Source organism: Rhinichthys klamathensis, unplaced genomic scaffold (genome assembly GCF_029890125.1).
Source record: "Rhinichthys klamathensis goyatoka isolate OS25496 unplaced genomic scaffold, OSU_Roscu_1.1 h1tg000308l_1, whole genome shotgun sequence".
NCBI lineage: Eukaryota > Metazoa > Chordata > Actinopteri > Cypriniformes > Leuciscidae > Rhinichthys > Rhinichthys klamathensis.
In genome coordinates, this window is record NW_026606826.1 from 756822 (window position 1) to 778973 (window position 22152).

Sequence of the window (22152 nt, forward strand, 5' to 3'; positions counted from 1 at the left end):
TACCACACCTCAAAACATTGGTTAGATTATGTATTTCAAGACATTTGTCAGGTTTTTGTCTTTAAAACTTGTGTGTAGGACTAATTTCTTACGCATCTAATCCCAAATCTCCATTGCTAATTCCAAAACATACTTTTAGAGCTAGTAACGGAGGCACAGCCACCATATAGCAGACTAATGTAGTTATTAGAGAGAGAGAGAGAGAGAGAGAGAGAGAGAGCATGTATGAAGTGTCTCTCAACAGCGTTCAGCATCTCTAGCAAAACTAAGTTTAACTACTTCAAGAACAGTTCACCAGAGAACTGAGAACTTTCATCACATGTGAGAAATTCATGTAGCTTTTAAGTTGTTAAACTATTTTACTGATAAAATCATCAGAGAAGCACTGACAACACCTTTCTGTGTGAGAGTGTGTCTATTAGTAGGGAGGTTAAGTGACTTTTGACTTCAAGTCATGATGCAAAGGTCCCCTTTGGTATGGAAGTACCTTAGGGCCATAGAAATAAATTTATCCTAAGACACAAGTGAGATCACATTTTGTATCTTATATACACACATTTTTTTAAAAATGGCCGCCGACCATACTTGAGAGGCCCATATCTTTGCTTCTGTCATAGCTATAATGACAAATTTGGTATCAACGGGTACATTTTTGTGGTCAAGGAGTCCAATAAAATAGGTTCCAAGACTAAAAAACAATAATGTTGTCCTTAACATGACAATTGGAGGTGAAGTATGCAATTTTTTATTAAAAAACGCATGCCAAACACACAGTCCATTCACAACTTAATAATTTCTTCGTTTAGGTCTGCTTCGCATGCGCCCTTTACAGCACTGGCTGAAGACGTGGGTCCTGCGTCGAGCATGGGCATCCGGTCGTTTACGTCTCAAGGTAACTCAGAACTGTGTCACAGCTCTGGAGCCCTGGAAGGCGGTCGACTGGTATCAGACAGGTGTAAACCTGGGAGTAATCTCTAAACTGATAGTGGTTTCGACAGACGCCTCCAATTCGGGCTGGGGCGCCCTCTATGAGGGCAGACCGACTTTTGGCCTGTGGTCAAGCCAAGAAAAGAGCTTGCACATAAACTGTCTAGAGATGAAGGCGGTCGAGAACGCCTTGCGGTTCTTCCTTCCCCTTCTAAAGGGCCACCATGTCCTTGTCCGCACGGACAACATGTCGGTGGTTTCCTACATAAATCGCCAGGGCAGTCTGAGATCACGGAACCTTCATGCACTGGCAGAACGCATCCTTGTATGGGTTCAGCACCCATCACTGGCCCAGCCCATCACTGGCCCAGCCCATCACTGGCGGCTGGGCTGCCCATCACTGGCCCAGCCGCCCTCTCTATGCTTTCCCTCTGATCATGCTGTTACCACAGGTAATCAAGCCTATAAGGGAGAACGGTTCCTGTGTACTTCTAGTAGCTCCGTTCTGGCCGAACCAAGTTTGGTTTCTGGAGCTGATGCAGCTTCAGAGCTTGCCTCCGTGGCCTGTCCCATTGAGGAGAGATCTCCTCTCACAGGCCGGGGGTACGATTTGGCACCCACGACCCGAGCTTTGGGCTCTGCATGTGTGGGCCATCAACGGGTACCCATCAGTCTCCCCGACGGAGTGTTAAACACGATTACGCAAGCTAGAGCGCCCTCTACTAGATGGCTTTATGGTTTCAAGTGGTCAGTGTTCTCAGGTTGGTGCTCAGCTCGCAACCTGGATCCACAAGATTGTGGGGTGTCGGAGGTTCTCTCCTTCCTACAGGAGCTCTTGGATAAGGGTAGATCCCCATCCATGCTCAAGGTATATGTGGCGGCTATTGCTGCGTTTGTCAAACATTCGCATGGCCAGTCACTGGGTAGGAACGACCTTGTAGTCCGCTTCCTCAGGGGAGCTAGAAGGATGAACCCTCCTCGCCCCCCCTCGGACCTTTCCTTGGTCCTGGAGGCCATGAAGGGTGCCCCTTTCGAACCTCTACAGTCTGTGGACCTTAAGTATCTCTCATTGAAAACCGCCTTTCTGGTGGCTATCGCCTCAGTCAAGCTGGTGGGTGACTTACACGCACTTTCTGTTAGTGCGTCGTGCCTTGAGTTTGGGCCTAATGACTCCAAGGTCATCCTCAAACCAAGACATGATTATGTCCCCAAAGTACTTGCCACTCCTTTCAGAGCACAAGTCTCTGTGGATCTGACAGCGAGTCTGACATTCTCTCGTCACAGGCGATTTTTGAGATTCACCTTCGAGGGCCAGGCATATCAATACACAGTCCTACCGTTCGGCCTGTCCCTGGCATCCTGTATATTATGATGTACATGGACGCGGCTCTCGCGCCCCTGAAACTTCAGGGAATGCCAGCTTTGAACTATTTGGACGATTGGCTGATTCTAGCTCGATCTCATTCAGAGCTCATAGAACACAGGACCATATTACTCGAACACCTCGAGAATCTTGGTCTCACAGTCAATTGGGCGAAGAGCCAGGAAATATCCTTTCTGGGCACAGAGCTGAACTCGCTGTCAATGACAGCGCGACTATCGCCAGAGCGCATACTGAACATTGCGGCACTATAGTCCCGCTCAAGAGATTTCAGAAGATGCTGGGCCTCATGGCCTCATCATCATCAGTACTCCAGCTGGGTCTGCTTCGCATGCGCCCACTGCAGTGGTGGCTGAAAGCACGAGTGCCGTCTCAAGCTTGGGCCTCCGATCTGTTTCGCCTCAGGGTCAATCAGAAATGCGTCGCAGCTCTGAAACCTTGGAAGGCGACCGACTGGTACTGGTACCACCGCCTCTTCAATCTGACATTCTCTCTTCGGATCTGACAGCGAGTCTGACGTGAATCTCCTTTGCCTGGTTAGGGCCCTTGGAACGTTCGGCTGCTTTCAGACGGTCAGGACAGCTATTTGTTTCGTTTGGTGGCCGATCTAAAGGTCTAGCTGCCTCGAAACATAGCCTTTCCAGGTGGAAAGTGGACGCTATCTCACTGGCTTATACATCTAAGAGCCTTCGTTGCCCTCTGGGCGTCAGAGCTCATTCCACTAGAGGCATGCCTCTTCATGGGCCTGGTCCAGTGGGATTTCCCTTCACGATATCTGTATGGCGGCAGGCTGGGCCTCTCTGTCTACATTTATAGGGTTCTATAACCTGGAAGTTCCCGCGCTCCAAGCTAGACTGTTGTCAGTTTAGTTTATCCGCTCAGTTCTGCCGGACTCGGTTCCGCGGACTGCAAAGTTTTCAGTTCAGGCAGGCTATTGCCTCCCCTGACTGTTATACCGTGTTAAGCACCCTCTATGCATTTAAGGTAACCACGTTTACCTTATATCATTCTTATTAAGCCCATTCCCAATGTCGGCTTTTTATATCCCCATATCATATGAACTCAGGGCGCTCGCCCTTGGGTCAGTGTTGTGGTAGATTTAGCACGCACGGCGTTTTAAATTGGATTCCCGTAGCGTAAGCTAGCTTACGCAACACGAGAGTACTCTCGTAAGAGAACGTCACGGTTACTAACGTAACCTCGGTTCTCTCTAGAAGAGGAAATGAGTGTTGCGTAACCCTGCCGTGCTTGTGCTACCATCTGGTTTCGCTTCAGTCGATGAAAACCAAGGAGCATCTTATCGAGCTCTGGCTTATATAGGCATAAGCCACGCCCATTCGCCCACTCATTGGTGCTTACGTCACGAGCAGTGCCTCGATAGGTTGCAGCAGTTGCCGCATAGCATCCAATAGGCGCGCGAGCTGCCTCGCCTAGGTCTGCTAGCTGCAGCAAGTGTGTTTTAAATTAATACAAATTATAAGGATAATTTTTGGCTTCAGTATTCTCGAGAAAAGAGGTTTTCCCTCTAAGGTTTTTTTTTCCATAGTCAACTAGCTAGCTATTTATTAGTTATCTAACATTAAAAAAAAAAAAATTATTTAATGAGAAAGTCATACGAACCTCAAAGTGTTAACCTGTCACCTCTGACCTTCAACAGCTGTCACAGCTCCTGGTGCAGATGGGATGTGTTGTTGCAGGAACTGATATGCTATAGGCTACTCCTGACTGGTCGAAATCTCATGCTACTTAGGACAAATGTAATGTACAGAAGTAGCTGCACTGCTTAAATACAAAATTAAAGTTTTTGAACGAAAAGATAAGTAAAGTCACTCTGATGACAATTTTTATGTGAAATGTGCCAATTTACCCCCAATTGTCATGGTATGGGGAAAATTATTATTTTTTTAAACTTGAAACCAATTTTATTGGATTCCTTGACCCCAAGAATGTACACTTTGACACCAAATTTGTCATTATAGCGATAACAGAAGCAAAGATATGGGCTCTAGAGTATTTTCGGCGCATTGGCGGCCATTTTTGAAAAAACATGTTTATTTCTGATACAAAGTGTGATCTCACTTGTGTCTTAGGATACATTTATTTGTATGACCCTAAGGTACTTCCATACCAAAGGAGACCTTTGCATCATGACTTGAAGTCAAAGGCCTATTTTTTGGGCTTAACCTCCCTACTATATACTGTGTGCGTTTAAATGGGAGAGAGAGCAGGAGAAAAGGTGTATGTGCAAAAAAACAATTTTTATCCTATTGTCTACTATATTTATGGGCTTGGTCAGTGTCATTGAGGGTTTTGGTTTTATTTGCTGTTGTAGTCTGTAGGACCTTTGAAATAACTGAAATCATTTAGCAAAGTGATATGGAACTGTAATGCGGTCACCCCTGCCGGGAAGTACTTTAGCTGTGCGTTTCCCTAAAAATATTCGCCCTGCCTGGAAGTACTTTAGCTGTGCGTTTCCCTAAAAATAGTTGCAATTTTCAGCATCATTACTCCAGTCTTCAGTGTCACATGATCCTTCAGAAATCATTCTAATGTGATGATTTGATACTCCAAAAAAACATTCATTATTATTATCAATGTTGAAAAGAGTTGTGTACAATTTTTTCAGGATCCTTTGATGAATAGAAAGTTCAAAAGAACAGCATTTATTTAATCTTTTGTAACATTATAATGTCTTTACTGTAACTTTTGATGAATTTAATTAATCCTTGATGAGTAAAAGTATTGATTTCTTTTATTTATTTCCCCCAAAAAATAAAATAAAAATTCTTACTGACCCCAAACTTTTGAACAGTATTGTGTTTAAAGTGCTTTCAGATAAATGCTGTTCTTTTGAACTTTCTACTCATCAAAGGATCTTGAAATAAAATGTAAATAACTGTTTTCAACATTGATAATAATGAGAAATATGTCTTGAGCATCAAATCATCATATTATAATGATTTCTGAAGGATCATGTGAAGACTGGAGTAATGATGCTGAAAATTCAGCTTTGATCACAGGAATAAATTACACTTTACTATTATATTCACACAGGGCCGGTGTGGTGGCGAATTCTGACCCCCGCCAAATTATTACCCCCCTAGTATGGTAGGTTTAGGATTAGTTGTGGGGGAGGGGTTAGGATTAGGGGAGGGGTTAGGATTAGGGGTGGGGTTAGGATTAGGCAATCAGGTACTGATTTCAACTAGGGGGGTAATAATTTGGCAGGGAGTCAACATGACATCATCGGCACAACACCGGCCCGAGGCATAAGCGAACTAAGCGGCTGCTTGGGGCCCCCTTGCCACCAGGGGGCCCCCCAATCGAGTCGAAAAATATATTTTTTTTTAAGATGACTTAAACAAGTGACATAAATTAATTAATGAATATGAATGAATGAATGAATAATTCGAGACAAGAAAATTCTGATTTCATGATCAATATATCTGCCTACAACTGCTGCTGTGTCTGCCAGCGTTTAAGTCATGCGCATAATCTAGACACCTCGCGCGTGCATAGACGATTCGTGCGCAACTGCGCATAGTCACGGTAATGTTAAGCCATGTCACAAAAAAGGACGTATCCCTCTGGTGCCGAAAATAGAAAGAAGAAAAGGACAGAGGAGGATAAAAAGAGCAAGATAAAACTATATTTGCATGATTATTTACGGTATGTTTTGTGCAGCAATTGACCCATTCCTATCTACGGCAAGCCCCGAGGGGAAAAATACATTGCATACACACATACAACGAGCGCCAGTATGATCCAACAAGGTCTGTTACAATAATAATCAAAAAAAGTTACACTGTATTAAGACAGTTAATACATAGGCTAACACACCCAATAGGCTAATAATATTTTTACAGTTTTCAACAATAATTGTCATTGTTGAACCCTTGCTCTTATTATGTTTCTGATTTCTCAGTTGTGTCATTATATTAGCAAATAATTTATTTGATATGTTTTGAGTTTGTTTTAAGAAGTTTCAAAGAGTTAGTAAAAGAGTAAAGTAAAAGTTAAAACTTTTTTATTTAACCCCTTAAGTGTCACGGGCCCACCGGTTTTAAAACAGTAATATCCAATACTAAACCTAAACTAATCTTGACAAACTATATATCATCTGAAAGCTTACAATCTCTAGTTTCCATATTTGGTGATTGGTTTTCAAAATAAATTACAGAGGAGCCGTAATTTATCAATTCGCAACAATAATATTTTCATACTCTTAGACCTTTATTTTGAAATAGTGATGAACATGAAAAATCATGAAAGAAGGGTAGAAACCTCAGTTTGTTTTCATGCCAAGAGTTCAAAAGATAGCATCCATTCAATTATTTAAAAAAAAGGTCTGATTTTTTTTTTTTATATAAAGACAAAAAATTATATGATGTGGCAGGAAGCTAAAACGCACATGCGTGTTCTTTTTATGTTTCTTAGAGGTTGAAATCATATCAAAATCTGCCAAACTTCTCATATTACTTCTGAATAGGATGTCTACTTCATAAATTGTATGAAAATTGTGGAAATAATGGTTCATATCACTCAAAACACATATGGAAATGGAGGCGCCCTTATATGGGCAGTAATGGAGTCTGGTTGTCATCTAGTGAAAAAGTTTGGTACTGCACCCAAACAAAATCTTACTGAAAGCTCATTTTTTGAGATATCAACCTAAAATTTGAAACACAACTTGTTCAGATTTTTGGCTTTGATTTTTTTTGCAGTTTTAGAGTCGCCCAGGTTTTGAAAATAGGTATTTTATATAAAAAATGAATAATTAAAATTTTTACATTGTACATTTTCATAAACTCAAACTTCTATAACTTTTTTTCTGTTTCACTTTCTTAATTTATTTCACTTCTACAAAAATCTGCCAAATGTATTCTTTAAAACAAGACCAATCTTACGTCTATATTCCAAAGCATTCTTGAATTACAACCATTTAAGTTCGAAATGTGCATTTTCATGTATATTCAAAAAAAGGGGGGTGACACTTAAAGGGTTAAGTAGGCTATCTATTTTTTATTAAGTATTTATTTTGTATTAATACATAACCTCACTGTAGTAGTTTATAATGTATCATTATTGCGGGATATTTGTGTCAATAATCGTCAAGCACAGGTGACTCCGCGTAGTGGGAGGGGGCCCCCAAATCAAATTCTGCTTAGGGCCCCCAAAAGGCTCAGGCCGGCTCTGTATTCACATAGAAAACAGCTGTTTTAAACTGTAATAATATTTCACAATGGCCTATTACTTTTTTGTTTGGTATTTTCAATCAAATAAATGCAGCCTTATTGAGCAGAAGCATACTTTTTTTTAAAAACATAAAAAAATTCTTACCGATCCAAAACTTTTTAACGGTAGTGTATATTTTGCAAAGAATGTTCAATAGCTCATTAGGATAATGTATTTTCAGTCTAATCGACGACGAGCTGCTTTCGATAGATGTAGCCCAATGCTCAACAAAGTTTGAAAAACTGCTGGCTCTTGTATTAATGGATTGCATTAAAATAAAGGTAATAAACAATGCGAAACATTCTCTTGTAATAACGTAAAAATATTTTGCTTTCATTTCTTCAGTTAAACCACATCAACTGATTAGACAGGAAGAGGTCTATAAAAGCATCACCTCAACCCTGACAAAACATCACATGCGGAACAACGTATATTTATAAACGCCTGAGATAGAACGAGGCTCAAATCTTTTGGCAGAACTTGACATGCACTGTTAGAACAGTCTACTTGGATACCAAATATAATTTTGGTTAATTAAAATAAATATTTGGTTTCAGTTTATAGATTTTTTGTGACTCGTGAGAGACGTTGTTTGGAGTAGCTCAATGGGGGGATTGATGAGTGATGGCTGCAGACCATGTGTTATTATATGTGCTATATTACTGTTGTCCTCCGTCATGGGATACAGACCAGTAATTATTGTTCACGGGATATTTGATGGACCCAAACAGTTCGAGATGTTGGCGAAATATATCCATCAGGTAGGCTAAGATATTGATATCTATCTATCTATCTATCTATCTATCTATCTATCTATCTATCTATCTATCTATCTATCTATCTATCTATCTATCTATCTATCTATCTATCTATCTATCTATCTCTATCTATCTATCTATCGATCGATCGAGCGATCGATCGATCGATCGATCTATCAAAATAAATGCTCTTCTATTTTTAATTAGTTTAACTACACACTGCATTTTTTTGCATAACATTTTTGCTATGCAATCTTTTATATACAGTATTTGTGAAATGTGTGTGTGGGGGTAATTTAAGAAACATAAATGCTCTTCTATTTTTAATTAGTTTAACTACACACTGCATTTTGTTGCATAACATTTTTCCTATGCAATCTTTTATATACAGTATTTTGTGAAATGTGTGTGTGGGGGTAATTTTAATTTAAGAAACATAAATGCTCTTCTATTTTTTTTTATTACATTTCTCATTTCCAAACAAATTCCTCTATAAAACTACATACAATAAAACGACATAAAACTTGCATAACATTTTTGAATGGGTACATTTTGGGTAAAAAACAAAACAAAAAAAAACACCTACCTTATTAAAATCACAATCTAAGGTTTTACTTGCATAACCGTTTTTCGGTTTCAAATCACCACACTTGTGCATAGTTCTCCTTTTTTATATCTAAGTTGAAACTCACTAACTTCTCTTTTCACTGTCTTAGTCTCATCCAGGTACCAATGTGACCACAATAGCCCTGTATGACTACATAGCCAGTATGAAGCCACTGTGGCAACAGGTAGAGAGCTTCAGAGAGGCCATCAGACCCATCATGAAGAGCGCTGAAGATGGTGTCCATCTCATCTGCTTCTCACAAGGTCATCTAAACTCATTCATCTAATCATAAGCTGTTGTTATATATGCACTACCATTCAAAATATATATTTTTAAGGCTCTTATTCTCACCAAGGCTGCATTTATTTGATTAAAATTACAGTACAAACAGTAAATTACAATTTAAATGAACTATGTTATATTTGAGTATATTTGAAAGTGTAATTTATTCTGATGGCAGATCTGAATTTTCAGCAGCTCCATTATTCTTAATATTTCTGTGAAAATTGTGATACATTTTTTCAGCATTCTACAATTAATAGAAAGTTCAAAAGAACAGCATTTATTTAAAAAAAAAACATTTTTTTGTTACAATATAAAATCTTTACTGTCACTTTTGATCAATTTAATGTGTCCTCGCTGAACAAAAAAATGTTCTCAGGTGGTTTGATATGTCGAGGAGTTCTTGCTACCCTTCCTACACACAATGTTCACTCTCTGATATTCCTGTCTTCACCATTAGCTGGCCAGTATGGAGGTCAGTCAAATCCTCCCTAAACTACACACCACAACATCTGATTTCTCTAAAGAAACTTCAAACACATTAATAAAGTGCTTTGTCCATGCCTCTTCAGATTCGAGTTATTTGAAATACTTTTTCCCTAAATTCATCAAGTCAAGACTGTACTATTTTTGTTACACTACACATGGACAAAAAATATCTATCTGCAACTACTGGAATGGTAAGCAGATGTGTCACTTTCACGCAACAATGTGTTCACTGTTCTGCATTTCATTTGATTTACAGTGAATCTTATATTCTTTGCCTTTTTTTCTCTGTAGATCCACACCAAAGAGAGAAATACTTAAAGAGCAGCAACTATCTGGCTCCACTCAATGGAGAGATAAAGCATGCCAATTTATCAGGTAATTTAAGATTACACTATTATATGTGCAACTCAGATGGTTGTTTGTGCACTTTCTGTTCAGTGGCCTTGAGTCGTGCTATGTTGTGCTTCTGTTCCCTCTCAGCGTGGCGAGACAGCTTCCTGCGCATAGAGACACTGGTGCTGATCGGCGGACCAGATGACGGCGTTATTACACCATGGGAGTCAAGGTCTCTGCATCAGTGTTATTGTGAATGAGCTTTTATTTTTATATTCATAGTTTTCATGTTAATATTAGTTTATTTTTAGTTATTTAATGATGTGCTTTTGTTACTTTATTATTATTATTATTAATATTGCTATAGGTTTAACAGGATAGTTCACCCCAAAATTCTGCCATCATTTTCTCACCAACCTGTCCCAAACCTGTATATTAAAATTCTTTCTTCTGTTGAGCACAAAAGAAGATATTTTGAAGAATGTCGGTATCCAAACAGTTGAACTGACTTGCATAGTATGGAAAAATATATAATGGAAGTCAATGGGGGACCATCAATCTTTTGGACACCAACATTCTTCAAAATATCTTCCTTTGTGTTCAGCAGAAGAAAGAAACATAGAAAGAAACAACATAAGGGTGAGTAAATGATGACACCATTTTCATTTTTGGGTGAACTAACTAAAATCTTACTTTTCATTTAGTTCAAAGCCAACATTTCTAGTTTTTCCAACTAATATTAATATTTTATTTCAGCTTTATTTATCAATTAATAGAAACGTTTTAAATAGTTTTAGTTAATAATATATATTATCACATGATATTATTGAGCATCTAACGTTCATCGTTTGTCTTACATGCTGCTAAAGGGTTAACCTGCGTCAGTTCAGCCGACTGGAATGAATGTGAGAAATATTTAAAGTGGCGTTTGAACTTTAAAAGGTCTAATAGGATTATGTGGTGCCTTTTTAAAGCATGTTTGCCATCTCTAAAATGTAGGTCCTGAATAAAACACACTCGGTCGTTTCATATCTTTTTACTGTTAATCTCTTCTTCCCCCCACAGTATTTTTGGGTTTTATGACACTAATGAAACGGTGGTTGAGATGGAAAAGCAGGATGTAAGTGGAAGCATTCATATTCTGGTCATTAATTAGTTTAAGTTGTCCATGGTTTGTATTTGCTAGTGCATTTTAGTAATCCTAACCATTTCCACTCTCCCCAGTGGTATCTAAGAGATGCTTTTGGCCTGAAAACATTAAACTCAAAAGGAGCTGTGGTCAAGTGTGTCGTCCCTGGTGTTCACCATACATCCTGGCATTCGAACCTCACAGTCTACCAGAATTGCATAGACAAGTGGCTCACCTAATCTACAGAGACAGAAACAAACTGATGGCCTCACATGCATGTGCACAATCCTGAATGTAATCATGTCTTGTGCAGATTAGGATTGTACTCTTGTTAATCACCTGAGATATTTTTTTGCTTATAACAGAATGTGATAATTAATTATCTGTGTACTGTGTAGACAATGGATGATTTTCTGCAGTTGGTGTTTAGTTTTCTATTATGTAAAATCAGTTTGAATATTGTGAGCAGATTGTTTTGTTAGTTTTCTAATTCTATTTATAGAGATACTACATGACTAAAATTTTGTTTTAATAAAAATAAATTATTAAATTGTTATCAAAAAAGTATAATGATTGCAAGAAAATGTGTGTGTGTTCATATATTTGTATATATAAACATTACTGGAAACATTATTTTAATGTTTTTGAAAGAAGTCTCTTATGCTCATCAAGCCTGCAATTAGTACAGTATCAATCAAAACAAATTAACAGTGTTTGTTTATTACTGGAAAAGACATCCAAGTTTGGCCTATTTGATCAAAAATACAGAAAAGGACAAATCATTTGTGAAATATTATTACAATTTAAAATAATGGTTCTATTTAAATATACTTTAAAATATAATTTATTTCTGTGATGCAAAGTTGAAATTTCAGCATCTGTTATTCCAGTCTTCAGTGTCACATGATCCTTCAGAAATCATTCTAATTTGATACTCAGTTTTATCAATGTTGGAAACAGTTGTGTGATGATTAATATTTTTTATAACCTACTGTATATTACTTTTTTCAGGATTCGTTGATGCATAAAAAGTTAAAAAAAGAATTAACTTTTTTATATGTATTCAAAATATATATATTTTTCTAACAATACAAATCTTCACAATCAATTTTTATCAATTTAACACATCCTTGCTGCATGAATAAAAGTACTTTCAAAAAAAGAAAGAAACAAATCACTGACCCCAAACTTTTGAACACTAGAATAGCCTATATTTTTACACAAGATTTATATTTTAAATAAATGCTGTTCTTTTTTCTTTTCTTTAATTTTTATTCATCAAAGAATCCTGAAAAAAGTACAACAGGTTATAAAAAATATTAAGCAGCACAACATAATAAATAAGCACATTAGAATAATTTTTGAAGGATCATGTGACACTGAAGAGTAATGATGACGAAAATTCAGTGTTGCATTACAGAAATAAATTAGGATATTGTATAATATTCAAATAGTAAACCATTATTTTAAATTGTAACAATAATGCACAAAAATGTTATTTTTTTCTGTATTTGTATACAGCCTAGTTAAATCTCGTCTTTAATGCGCATGGTCGTGCAAACAGCTGGAGTGCGCCACGCAGCTGCGGGCTTGAACAGGTATTTATGATGACGTCAGCAAGGTAGAGTGGGCGCGCGGCGACTGCCACTCCGGTTCGGACGCGCGAGACCGAGAGCTCCTGTTCGAGACCGACGAAACACTTCCTGAGCGTCGGTAAGCGACTTAATCTGTACTTTTGCTATTGTACTGGGATATTTTCGATTCTCGAAACTTATCAGGTCAGTTGACGACTGTGTTGAAGAGTTGTTTGGTCTATCATATCATGTTTTGTCCTCTGCTGGGTCATTCTGACATTCCGTGAAGCCAAAAGTCAGTTTCGCGTTCATATCAGCTGCGGTTAAAGCGCTCTGATAGAGGTTTAAAATAATTTTTGAATGAGCACACGAGAGTAAAGCAGGGTTGCTGAGATTAGTCATCGTGTGGAAAGTTCTCTGCCAACGCGTCACTTTTTTTTTACATAATTTGTGTTTCCAATCTGCGCCTTGAATTGAAAGCGCTCGTGCTAGGTTTCATAGATTTGATTTAATGTGATAGTTCACCCAAAAATGAAAATACTGTCATCATTTATTCATCTGAAGTTGTTCCAAACCTCTGTTCTTTCGTTTTGTGAAACAGCGATGTTAGGCAGACTGACAGCCACAGTCACCGTTCACTTTCATTGAATGGGGGGCGAAAAGTGGCTGTCAGTCACTTACATTGTGTTTGTCATTTCCTTTTGGGTTCCAAGGAAGGGAAAATCATACAGGTTTGTACAAATATGATGAGAGTAAATTATTGTGATGATTTTTTTCATTCTGGGTGAACTAAGCTAGTGTGGCATCCACTTAAATTCTTCATCAGGTTTGTTTTATAAAGCATTTTTACAACAACAACAAAATCTTTGAGGTAAATAATCATATTTTGAAGTGTGTGTGTGTGTGTGTGTTTAGTGCTCAAGGCCAGTGTCCCAGCCCATGTAAACATTGACTGTCATTAGGGGAGAGTGGGCTGTCATTCACTGGATCCACCACAGCCAAAGGACAACAGTGAACAACCATACAATACTGACAGATTTACTCAGGTGTGTAGTGTATATAAACTATGCTAGAGTGCTTTAAAAGCACTCAGATGGAAGTATCATGCTGTATAATTTTGTAAATGAAAAATTTTATCCCCATGGGACACTCAAGGAGAATTTCGAAGAATGTTTTTGCTTATGTCATTTATCATGATTATTATTTTCGGTGATCTATTCCTTTAAATTATAATTTACCTTAATTATTTTATGCCAGATATCATTGCCTTGGCTTCATCCACCAGCACCCATTGTGCATTGATTTTTTTCGGAATGCTTTAGTCAAAACCTTGATATGTATTTATTTATTGTTTGTTTTTTACAATTGGTTTATTATTCTTAATATTATTATAGGTCACCCGCTGTATTTATGATGACTACACGAGGTAAAAGTGAAGGATGCCGCATCTGTGGGAATGACCTGCAGGGTAACCAGCGGCGATGGTTGTATGCAGGTCAGAACAGAAAGGGGGCACAACCTCAGACCCCAACAGACTTTTCTAGCAAGGGAAGCTTGCCCAGATCAGCACAAAGCAGCCCATGGGGTATGAACTTCAGAGCACATCTCCAACAACTTACATTTGTTTGGTATTACTGAATCATTTTTAAAATACTAATTTTAAAATGCTAATAATTTGTGGCGCTATTAAAGTATTGTTTAGGTTTTAGATAATCAGAATTTTTAAAAAAAGATGATATTGCATATTTAAATATAATTATGTACTTGTTTTTTGTTCTTATTTTTTAATTCTAGGCAGCACTTTATCTCTCAGCTCCTCCCGTTCGCTCTCGAATTCCCGCGGCCTGCTCACCCCTACGAAAGGAATCGACCTGCTCAGTGTGCTGACACACATATTAGAGCAGCCTGTACCACGCGGGGCCGGTCAGGGGGAGTTTTTGTGTGGCAAGTGTGTGTCCGTTCTGGAGCGAGTTTTCAAGTTCGACACCGTTATCGCCCGAGTCCGAATGCTGTCGAGTGAGAGACTCCAGAAACTCACTCAGGAAAGGGACAAGATTAGGCGATGGGTGCGAAGCATGTACGATCAGCGCCACTCTGTTAGTTCAAAGAGAAAAGAAAGCTCCAGTGAGGATGAAGGGGACAGGAAGAATTCGGTAGGGGAAGGATACAGAGAAATCCTGAGGGACAACATGGCCCTCTCCGAGTACGAATGGTGGTCCGAAAAAGCCGAGTCCTGTCCGCATTATAGGAAAACAGGGAAACGGTGTCATCAGGGCAAGAAGTGTGAGTGTTGTGACTCCTTGAGGGTGTCCGACTCGGACTATGAGTCCGTTTGTGGGATTCCACGTCACTTGCCCGATCAAGCCTTCACGTCATTGGGCCTCTCTCGAGACAAATCTAGCAGCATGCCCCTTCATTGGTTGAGCGTGCCATCTGTCCGATCAAGCCCCGCCTCGCTGTCTGGTTCCTGTCATTCTTTACGATCTCGATCCCGCACCACCTCCATCCAATCGCTGGACTCAATAGACGGCACTGATGTGTTTGATTGGCAAGAGGAGCATTCGGCCATTATAGACACCGTTTTCAAAGAGTTGAGGGGAATTGAAGGAAAGCCGGTAAGGTCACCTGCTGGAAGTCGTATTCCCGTGTTAGACAGAGGGGACGTGCAGAATGGTAAGGATGAGGTAGATCTGAAAGCAGGGTTAGTGAGGGTCCTACATTTCAGAGAGGGGGACAATGGGACGGAGGATGAGTTTGAAGAAGAGAACAACGACATCCTGACCGAGCTAAAAGATGACTTTATGCCATTACAAAGAGAGGTGAGGGCTGTTTTATAAAAATATTCAACCTCTTTTTCATACCTTGCCGTTCATTTTTATCCCTCTTTTCTTTAGTCGTGTACAGTTAAGGTGCACCTTGCTGTGAAGCAGTTGCGTGAACAACTTGTTCAAGCTCAGGTTCGCATCAGAACTCTTGAGGCTCAGCTCAGGGAGAGCAACAAACCAGCAACCGGTGCTCCTGCCAAGCAGTCGAAGTCTCCGCAAGTGGTGAGTGAGACGGGGCAGGGATAATTAAGATTAATGGTATGGTGCACTGAAGTGTGCACTGTGAGCATTGTGTTTTGGAGACTTAGCACAGCACGCCTGAGACACACCCTCTCCTAATCTTTCTGTTGACTTTTTGTTTTCAAATTTGGTTTCAAATGATGCCTTTTATAGGGTATATTACAGAAGGTGTGTGTGGATGTTTTTAAAAAGACACAAACACACCTCCTCCAAGAATCTTCCCAAACCAGAGGAGTTTGCCCTGGGCTTTAGTCGGCGTTTCTTTCATAACAGGTTTTACAGCTGCTGCATTTTGATGTGCTTTTCTCTCTTTAAGCCTTAATCATGGATTAAATATGTTTCAATTCATAAAAGTGGTCCAGACACTTAAGCCATTTTAAGAATTTCAATTTCATTGCATTAGATGACAAAATATAAAATGTATTTGATAATTTATTTTTTAAAAAGATAGAATGCACATTTCAAGTAAAATGTGTCATAAAAATACATTTGTAAGGATAAAACAGTATGTTGGTAACAATATGTTAATTGAAATAAAGCAGAATATTAATAGATGAAAAAATTGCATGACAATTAGAAATGTTGCCTTGGCAGCAAATAAGTTTTAAGTTGAAAAATTACAAAAATACACTACATAAAACTGAATAAAAATGACAAAATTACTAAAATGAAAACTAAAAATATAAAAAATAACACTGCATAGAAGTATTTGGACACATTGTTAAAGCCAAATAAAATATTCATAGTCATGAACTACACCTGTTCTGTTGGGACACCTGTGTGAACTTGAGAAGAACTGAGGGTACGTTTACACGGAAAGATGTAGTAAAAACGAAAAAGTTTGTCCTTTGCGTTTTTCGCGTACAGACTACAACGTTGTCAAAACGATCCCCGTTCACACTGATCCTAGAAACGACAAAATTTTTTTTTTTTTTTCTCTAAATTTACTACATTTACCATTTATAGACTGAACACGTAATATGCATGACGTCACCGTTTTCACAAATTCATGTTTTTGTTGTTTACATGGAGACGATAACGGGATCATTTTCAAAAACTAGCACGTTTTCAAAAGTTAGTGTTTTGAGGCCTCAAAACACGGTTGTCGTGTAAATGGACGGCAAATATGCATAAAATGTTTACCGTTTTAAGCTGAAAATGGTGTCATGTAAACGGCCCCTGACTTAGTTCATACATCAACTAAAAATCACCTTGACATCAGTTGTTTACAATTAATTGCAAACATGGCTCAGAAGAGAGAAGTTAGTTCTGAGAAATCCTAGCAGCATTTGCTTGAGAATTTTGATTTATTGTTACATAATGCAATGAATTAGGTGTGACATAAGTGTCCAAATACTTTAACCGCTCTCTTATGATCTACCTTAATTCAGCATTTTACAGAGTGCTGTAATTTCACAGCACTGGTACATTCTGGGTCGAGTCTATTGAATTGTTGCTCTCTAGTGTGAGGTGATAGCAGTTTTATAACACTGTGGAATGCAGTCACAAGAAGTCACAATGCCACGAACTGTCCCTCAGGCATGACATGGAGTCATTTTGCTAGGAATGATGCCTGTTTGCGAGACTAATACCTATCTGATCTGTTTTGGCAATACAGACCAGTTTGAAGAATAAAAATGACCTCATAGAGAGTCTCAGCCAATCACTCCACAGCAGAGAGAACGTAATCCAGGTGAGTCCTGTATTGATGAACTCATTATAGATTCAGGATAAACCAGATTGTGCGGAGGTCCGTGAACTGTGTGCTCTCCTCTCTTCAGGAATGTGTGACTTTGATCCAGACGCTGTGTGCTGAGCAGGGAGTGGAATCAGAGGACACTGACAAACTCATCAAAAAACTGGCCAGTGCAGTGACTGATACATGCAGTGAACGTGAGGTGAGGTCTGACGTGATGATGAGCATGAGTTTTGTAAATGAAGACTGCTCAGACTTCTGTTGTTCCTAAATTAAGCCAATTATAATCACTAAAGACCAACCCTAATCGTATAATAAAATTTGTGGCATTATTTAAAAGGGAATGAAAGAATTATTTAGTCACTTTATGAGCCAATTGTCCTCTTAAACATCATCCTATAATAAAAAATCGTAATAATAAATATTATATATAAATAAATAACATTTATCATTTATTTATTATTGTTTTATTTTTTATTTATTTAGATTGTATATGCACTACTGTTCAAACGTTTGGGGTTAATACGACTTTTTAAAACAAATGAATGCTTTTTTTCAGCAAGGCTGCATTAATTATTTGATCAAAAGGGATGGTAACACAAAAGTGTCTTTCATATTGCTGTTCTTTTGAACTTTCTATTAATCTAAGAATATTGAAAAACAAAGTATCATGGTTTCCACAAAAATATTAAGCAGCACAACTGTTTTCAACACTGATAGTCACCAAATCATCATATTAGAGTGATTTCTGAAGGATCATGTGACAATGAGTAATGATGCTGAAAATACAGCTTTGCCATCACAATAATAAATTACATTTTAAAATATAATAAAAAATAACACAGTTACTTAAACTTGCAATAATATTTCACAACATTAATGTTTTACTATATTTGATCGAATAAATACAGTCAAGACACTTCTTTCAAAAACATTTTTGAAAGTCTTACTGACCCCAAACTTTTGAATGGTTCTATTTTCTTTTTTTTTATCAACTTGTGAGGACCATCATTTTAAGCAGTTTTAAGCTGGTGATTTGACCCTTAAAAATATAGCAAAAGTACACCGTGTGAGCATACAGTGACGCTCTGGCTAACACACCCAATTTTGGCTGTGTGTGGGATTATTAACTTGGTAAATGAGCACCTCATGTTTGCTTCAAATGAGGTCCAGGAAATGCTGGATGCACGTGCAATCCATAGTTCTTATACTTTATTTCAACGTTCATGTTTTAATCAGGCAGTCTTGGAGACTCAGCTGTCAGATGCAAGCGAGAGAGAGAAAGCCCTGGAGAAACAGCTGCAGGCCGTAAGGGACGCTGGCAGAGAGCGAGACCGAGACTTCATCACACTCAACACTGTGCTCCAGTGCAACCAGGATGTTATTAACGTGAGTTAAACAAACAGTGCTGTAATTCAACGGCACACACATATGTTTACTTAATCACTTGGTTTGTGACTGCTGCTGTTATACATGACTGCTATACATTTGTTAGTAAATGAGGCATTGATGGCTCTTATACAGAAAACAGAGCTCTCAAAGTGCAATGTTGTTTAGTTTCACAATAGTTTTTATGGTCTGCATTGTGAACAAATAAATTAAGTCACCAAATGATGTGGTGAAAAATGATTCAGCCTTCAACTTTATTTGAGAGTAAAATCAATGTTTTGTATCTTCAAATAGCACCTGCGTGTAGAGCTTGGAGAGCGAGAGCGAGCCCAACAGGAGATGATGAAAGAATGGGAAGTGTGGAAAGAGAGAGATTCAGCCCTGACTGCACTGGTGAAGGATAACAAAGACTATATTTCCCAGCTAAAGGAGGCACTCGAGAGTTCATGCAAAGATGTGCAGGTAGATGTGGTGTAAACTCGCCTCTCGCTGTCTGATTTGACCCCTCTAGCAGTTGATTTAGTTAATGTATAATTTCCAGTTGTTAACTATTCACTTTTTCCTCACAGGCACTCTCAGACTCTCTGATTGGACGGGGGTTGGAAGGGGGAGGAGCTGAGTCTGGATTGGTTAATCAGCTGCGAGAGAAAGAAGCTCTGCTGGTGGCGAGCTTCAGAGATAGAGAGGAGCTCAGCACCACCATGTTGCAGGAGATCTCAAGACTCTCCTCGGCCTTAACCGACGCTGAAAACCTCATACTGGTAACGTCTGATAAAAATCATGTTTGATTTCCACAATTGTGGCTTTTTCAACACTCATTGCCAATCATTTTTAGTGTGCTGAACATCTCCAAAACCTTCGACTTATCTATTTTGATACAACAGAAAAGCAATTGCGCCACCTGGTGGTGTGTACATACATTGCTCTGGCCAATACCAGTAATTAGTGATACATTGAGATAAAAAAAATGTTTATTTAATAATCAACACTCAAATAAAATCTTAGTTCCATACAGACATTTAAGTTACAGATAAGGCATTTTATCTTTTTTTTTTTTATATAATTGTTTCTACTCCAATTCATTGTTGAAATATAAACATTTAAACAGTGGCTGTAATAAAAACATGTTTTCATGACAGATTTATTCAAACATTAAACATTAAATAATAATAAAGGGCTAAATGAAAATATATTAAATATGTAATATAGCCCATATATTTATCTTGAGTTATTTTTTTCTAGCTATCTAGCGAGCTATGAACATTGGCGCTATACCACGATCCGTCGCACCACATTACAAGAGCATCACATTTATTGTTTAAATTACATTATAAAATTGAAGAAATGTGAAGGCTAGGACTTTTTCATATTAAAAGTACATATCAGAGCACAAAATGATTGTGATTTATTGGATGGTAGGCACAATTTAAATAATGAGAGTCCAAACCAGTGCTCTCTCAAGATCTGGTTTGTAAGTTTTCATCAACATGCATCCATGTTCTTTCAGGACCAAAGAGAAAATCACAAACGTGCCATCACTGCCCTATCAGAGCGACTCAAAGACACACTTAAGGAGCTGAGAGAGAAGACCAAGGAGAAGAAGGAGGCTGAACTAGGGTGGAAGAAGGAAAATAAGGAGAGAGCTTTCGAGGAAGGAAAACTGAGGGACAATCTTCAGAAGAGAGATAAACTTATAGAGGTAAAGAACCTGCCTCTGCTCACTGTAGGTGTGCACATCCACTGTGAGCACAAATTATTGATGTGATATTTTTTGTTTGCCCTTCATAGCAAGTTCTTCTGGAGTTAGAGGAGCGGGATGGTGTGTTATCAGAGCTAAAGCAAAACATCTCTAGCAGACTTGGACCCAAGACAGCCTTCAAACACACACTGTGAGTGTGTGATTAACACATACTGTGAGTTTAATGATGCTCTGTGAATGCAGTCAATTAACAATATATTGTGCAGTTCAGCAATGTCTAAATTCTCTCAGATGCCTTTCAATTTGCTGCACTAATCTAGCAGAAATGATGATCTGGTTCAGCTTCTGATAAAGTTAATAATTCTGTTCAATTCTTATGGTAGTTCTCTAGTTTAGTCAAAGAATTTGAGACAGGCTAATGTGTGCAGTAAGTTGTGAATAGTGCCAGTTGAATGTTCTGACATATTGCTCAAAACTGAATTTTGGAAAGTTGAGGGTATATAATGAAATATTATTTTAGTTCATATGAATTTATGATTGGTACATTACAGGTTGCTTTAGTCATTTTGATTGAATACAGCCATAAAATGTTCTGATTACTTCCCACACCGTCAGATTGTGGTTCCAAGATTTACATAGTTACACACACGTGCCTTTTCAGCACTCACACATGCTTTGCTTATTAATAATTATTTTCCCATAACCCACAGTCCTTACAGCCTTCAATTGATGTTGTTATTATTATTAAATGTTTAAATTGTTTTATTGATTATGGCTGCTGAATATGTTGAATGCTGCTTTTCTCTTGTTTGATTTACTGTATCTTTCCCCCATGTTCTGTTCCATGTGATCTTTTATTTGTCCTGTATTTATAAATGTTTTCTCATGTTGATTTTGTTTTTGAGATGCAGTTATATTCCCAACTTGGATGTGCTATCTTTGTTCCAGTGTAGGAAAATCTTTTTCACAGTAGAAGGATTTACAGACTGTCTGAAAAGGACATGTTTTTTTAATTTGCTTATTTTATTTGGGTAAGCTGGAATCCCCACAACTTGATGCATACCTCCATAAATCACATTTAAAATGAAGCCTCAAGTTTGCGTGTGTTTTGCAGTTCTAGAGGTTTTCTTTTATTAAAGGTTCTTTCTTGAGAACTCAGGGGTTTGACAATAAAGCCTCAAATATCCAAATTGGTGTGCTTTGTGTGATCATTATGTCTCTGAAAAGCACCTGAACTTTTTTATGGATGACTTCATATTACACATTTCTAAAAAATAAATTTAAGTATATCTACTTCTACCATAAGTATATATATATATATATATATATATATATATTCAATAGGTTTTCACCTAATACAAATCATTGAAATATATATATTTTTAAATACAGTATGTTAATTAATTTGTAATTATTAAGGTACAATACATAGTTAAATAATTTGATTTTGATCACAGTATAGGTTATATGTAACATTAATGCCAGGGGTGTAGTGTGTTAAATTGTGATTGGATTTCATCAGAAATTCTTCAGTGGGCCTTGTAATATCTGAGATTAAAGCTAGCATTTATGTTTTGTCATGCCTCTA

The 22152-nt window shown here is 37.9% G+C and overlaps 2 protein-coding genes across 2 annotated transcripts; both read left to right on the top strand.

Annotated features, from left to right (window-relative positions):
- Positions 1–7982: 7982 nt before the first annotated feature.
- On the top strand, positions 7983–11525 carry ppt2a.2 (palmitoyl-protein thioesterase 2a, tandem duplicate 2). Its single transcript, XM_056270811.1, has 8 exons — positions 7983–8304; positions 9018–9171; positions 9570–9665; positions 9763–9870; positions 9971–10054; positions 10160–10244; positions 11078–11132; positions 11237–11525. The coding sequence occupies exons 1-8, from the start codon at positions 8149–8151 to the stop codon at positions 11378–11380; spliced, it is 882 nt and encodes a 293-aa protein (XP_056126786.1). The 5' UTR covers positions 7983–8148; the 3' UTR covers positions 11381–11525.
- A 1223-nt stretch (positions 11526–12748) lies between these two features.
- On the top strand, positions 12749–20819 carry si:ch73-95l15.5 (uncharacterized). Its single transcript, XM_056270790.1, has 12 exons — positions 12749–12854; positions 13678–13761; positions 14110–14300; positions 14510–15534; positions 15610–15762; positions 17399–17473; positions 17562–17678; positions 18716–18865; positions 19160–19327; positions 19435–19626; positions 20373–20564; positions 20654–20819. The coding sequence occupies exons 3-12, from the start codon at positions 14126–14128 to the stop codon at positions 20756–20758; spliced, it is 2352 nt and encodes a 783-aa protein (XP_056126765.1). The 5' UTR covers positions 12749–12854; positions 13678–13761; positions 14110–14125; the 3' UTR covers positions 20759–20819.
- The last annotated feature ends 1333 nt before the right edge of the window (positions 20820–22152 follow it).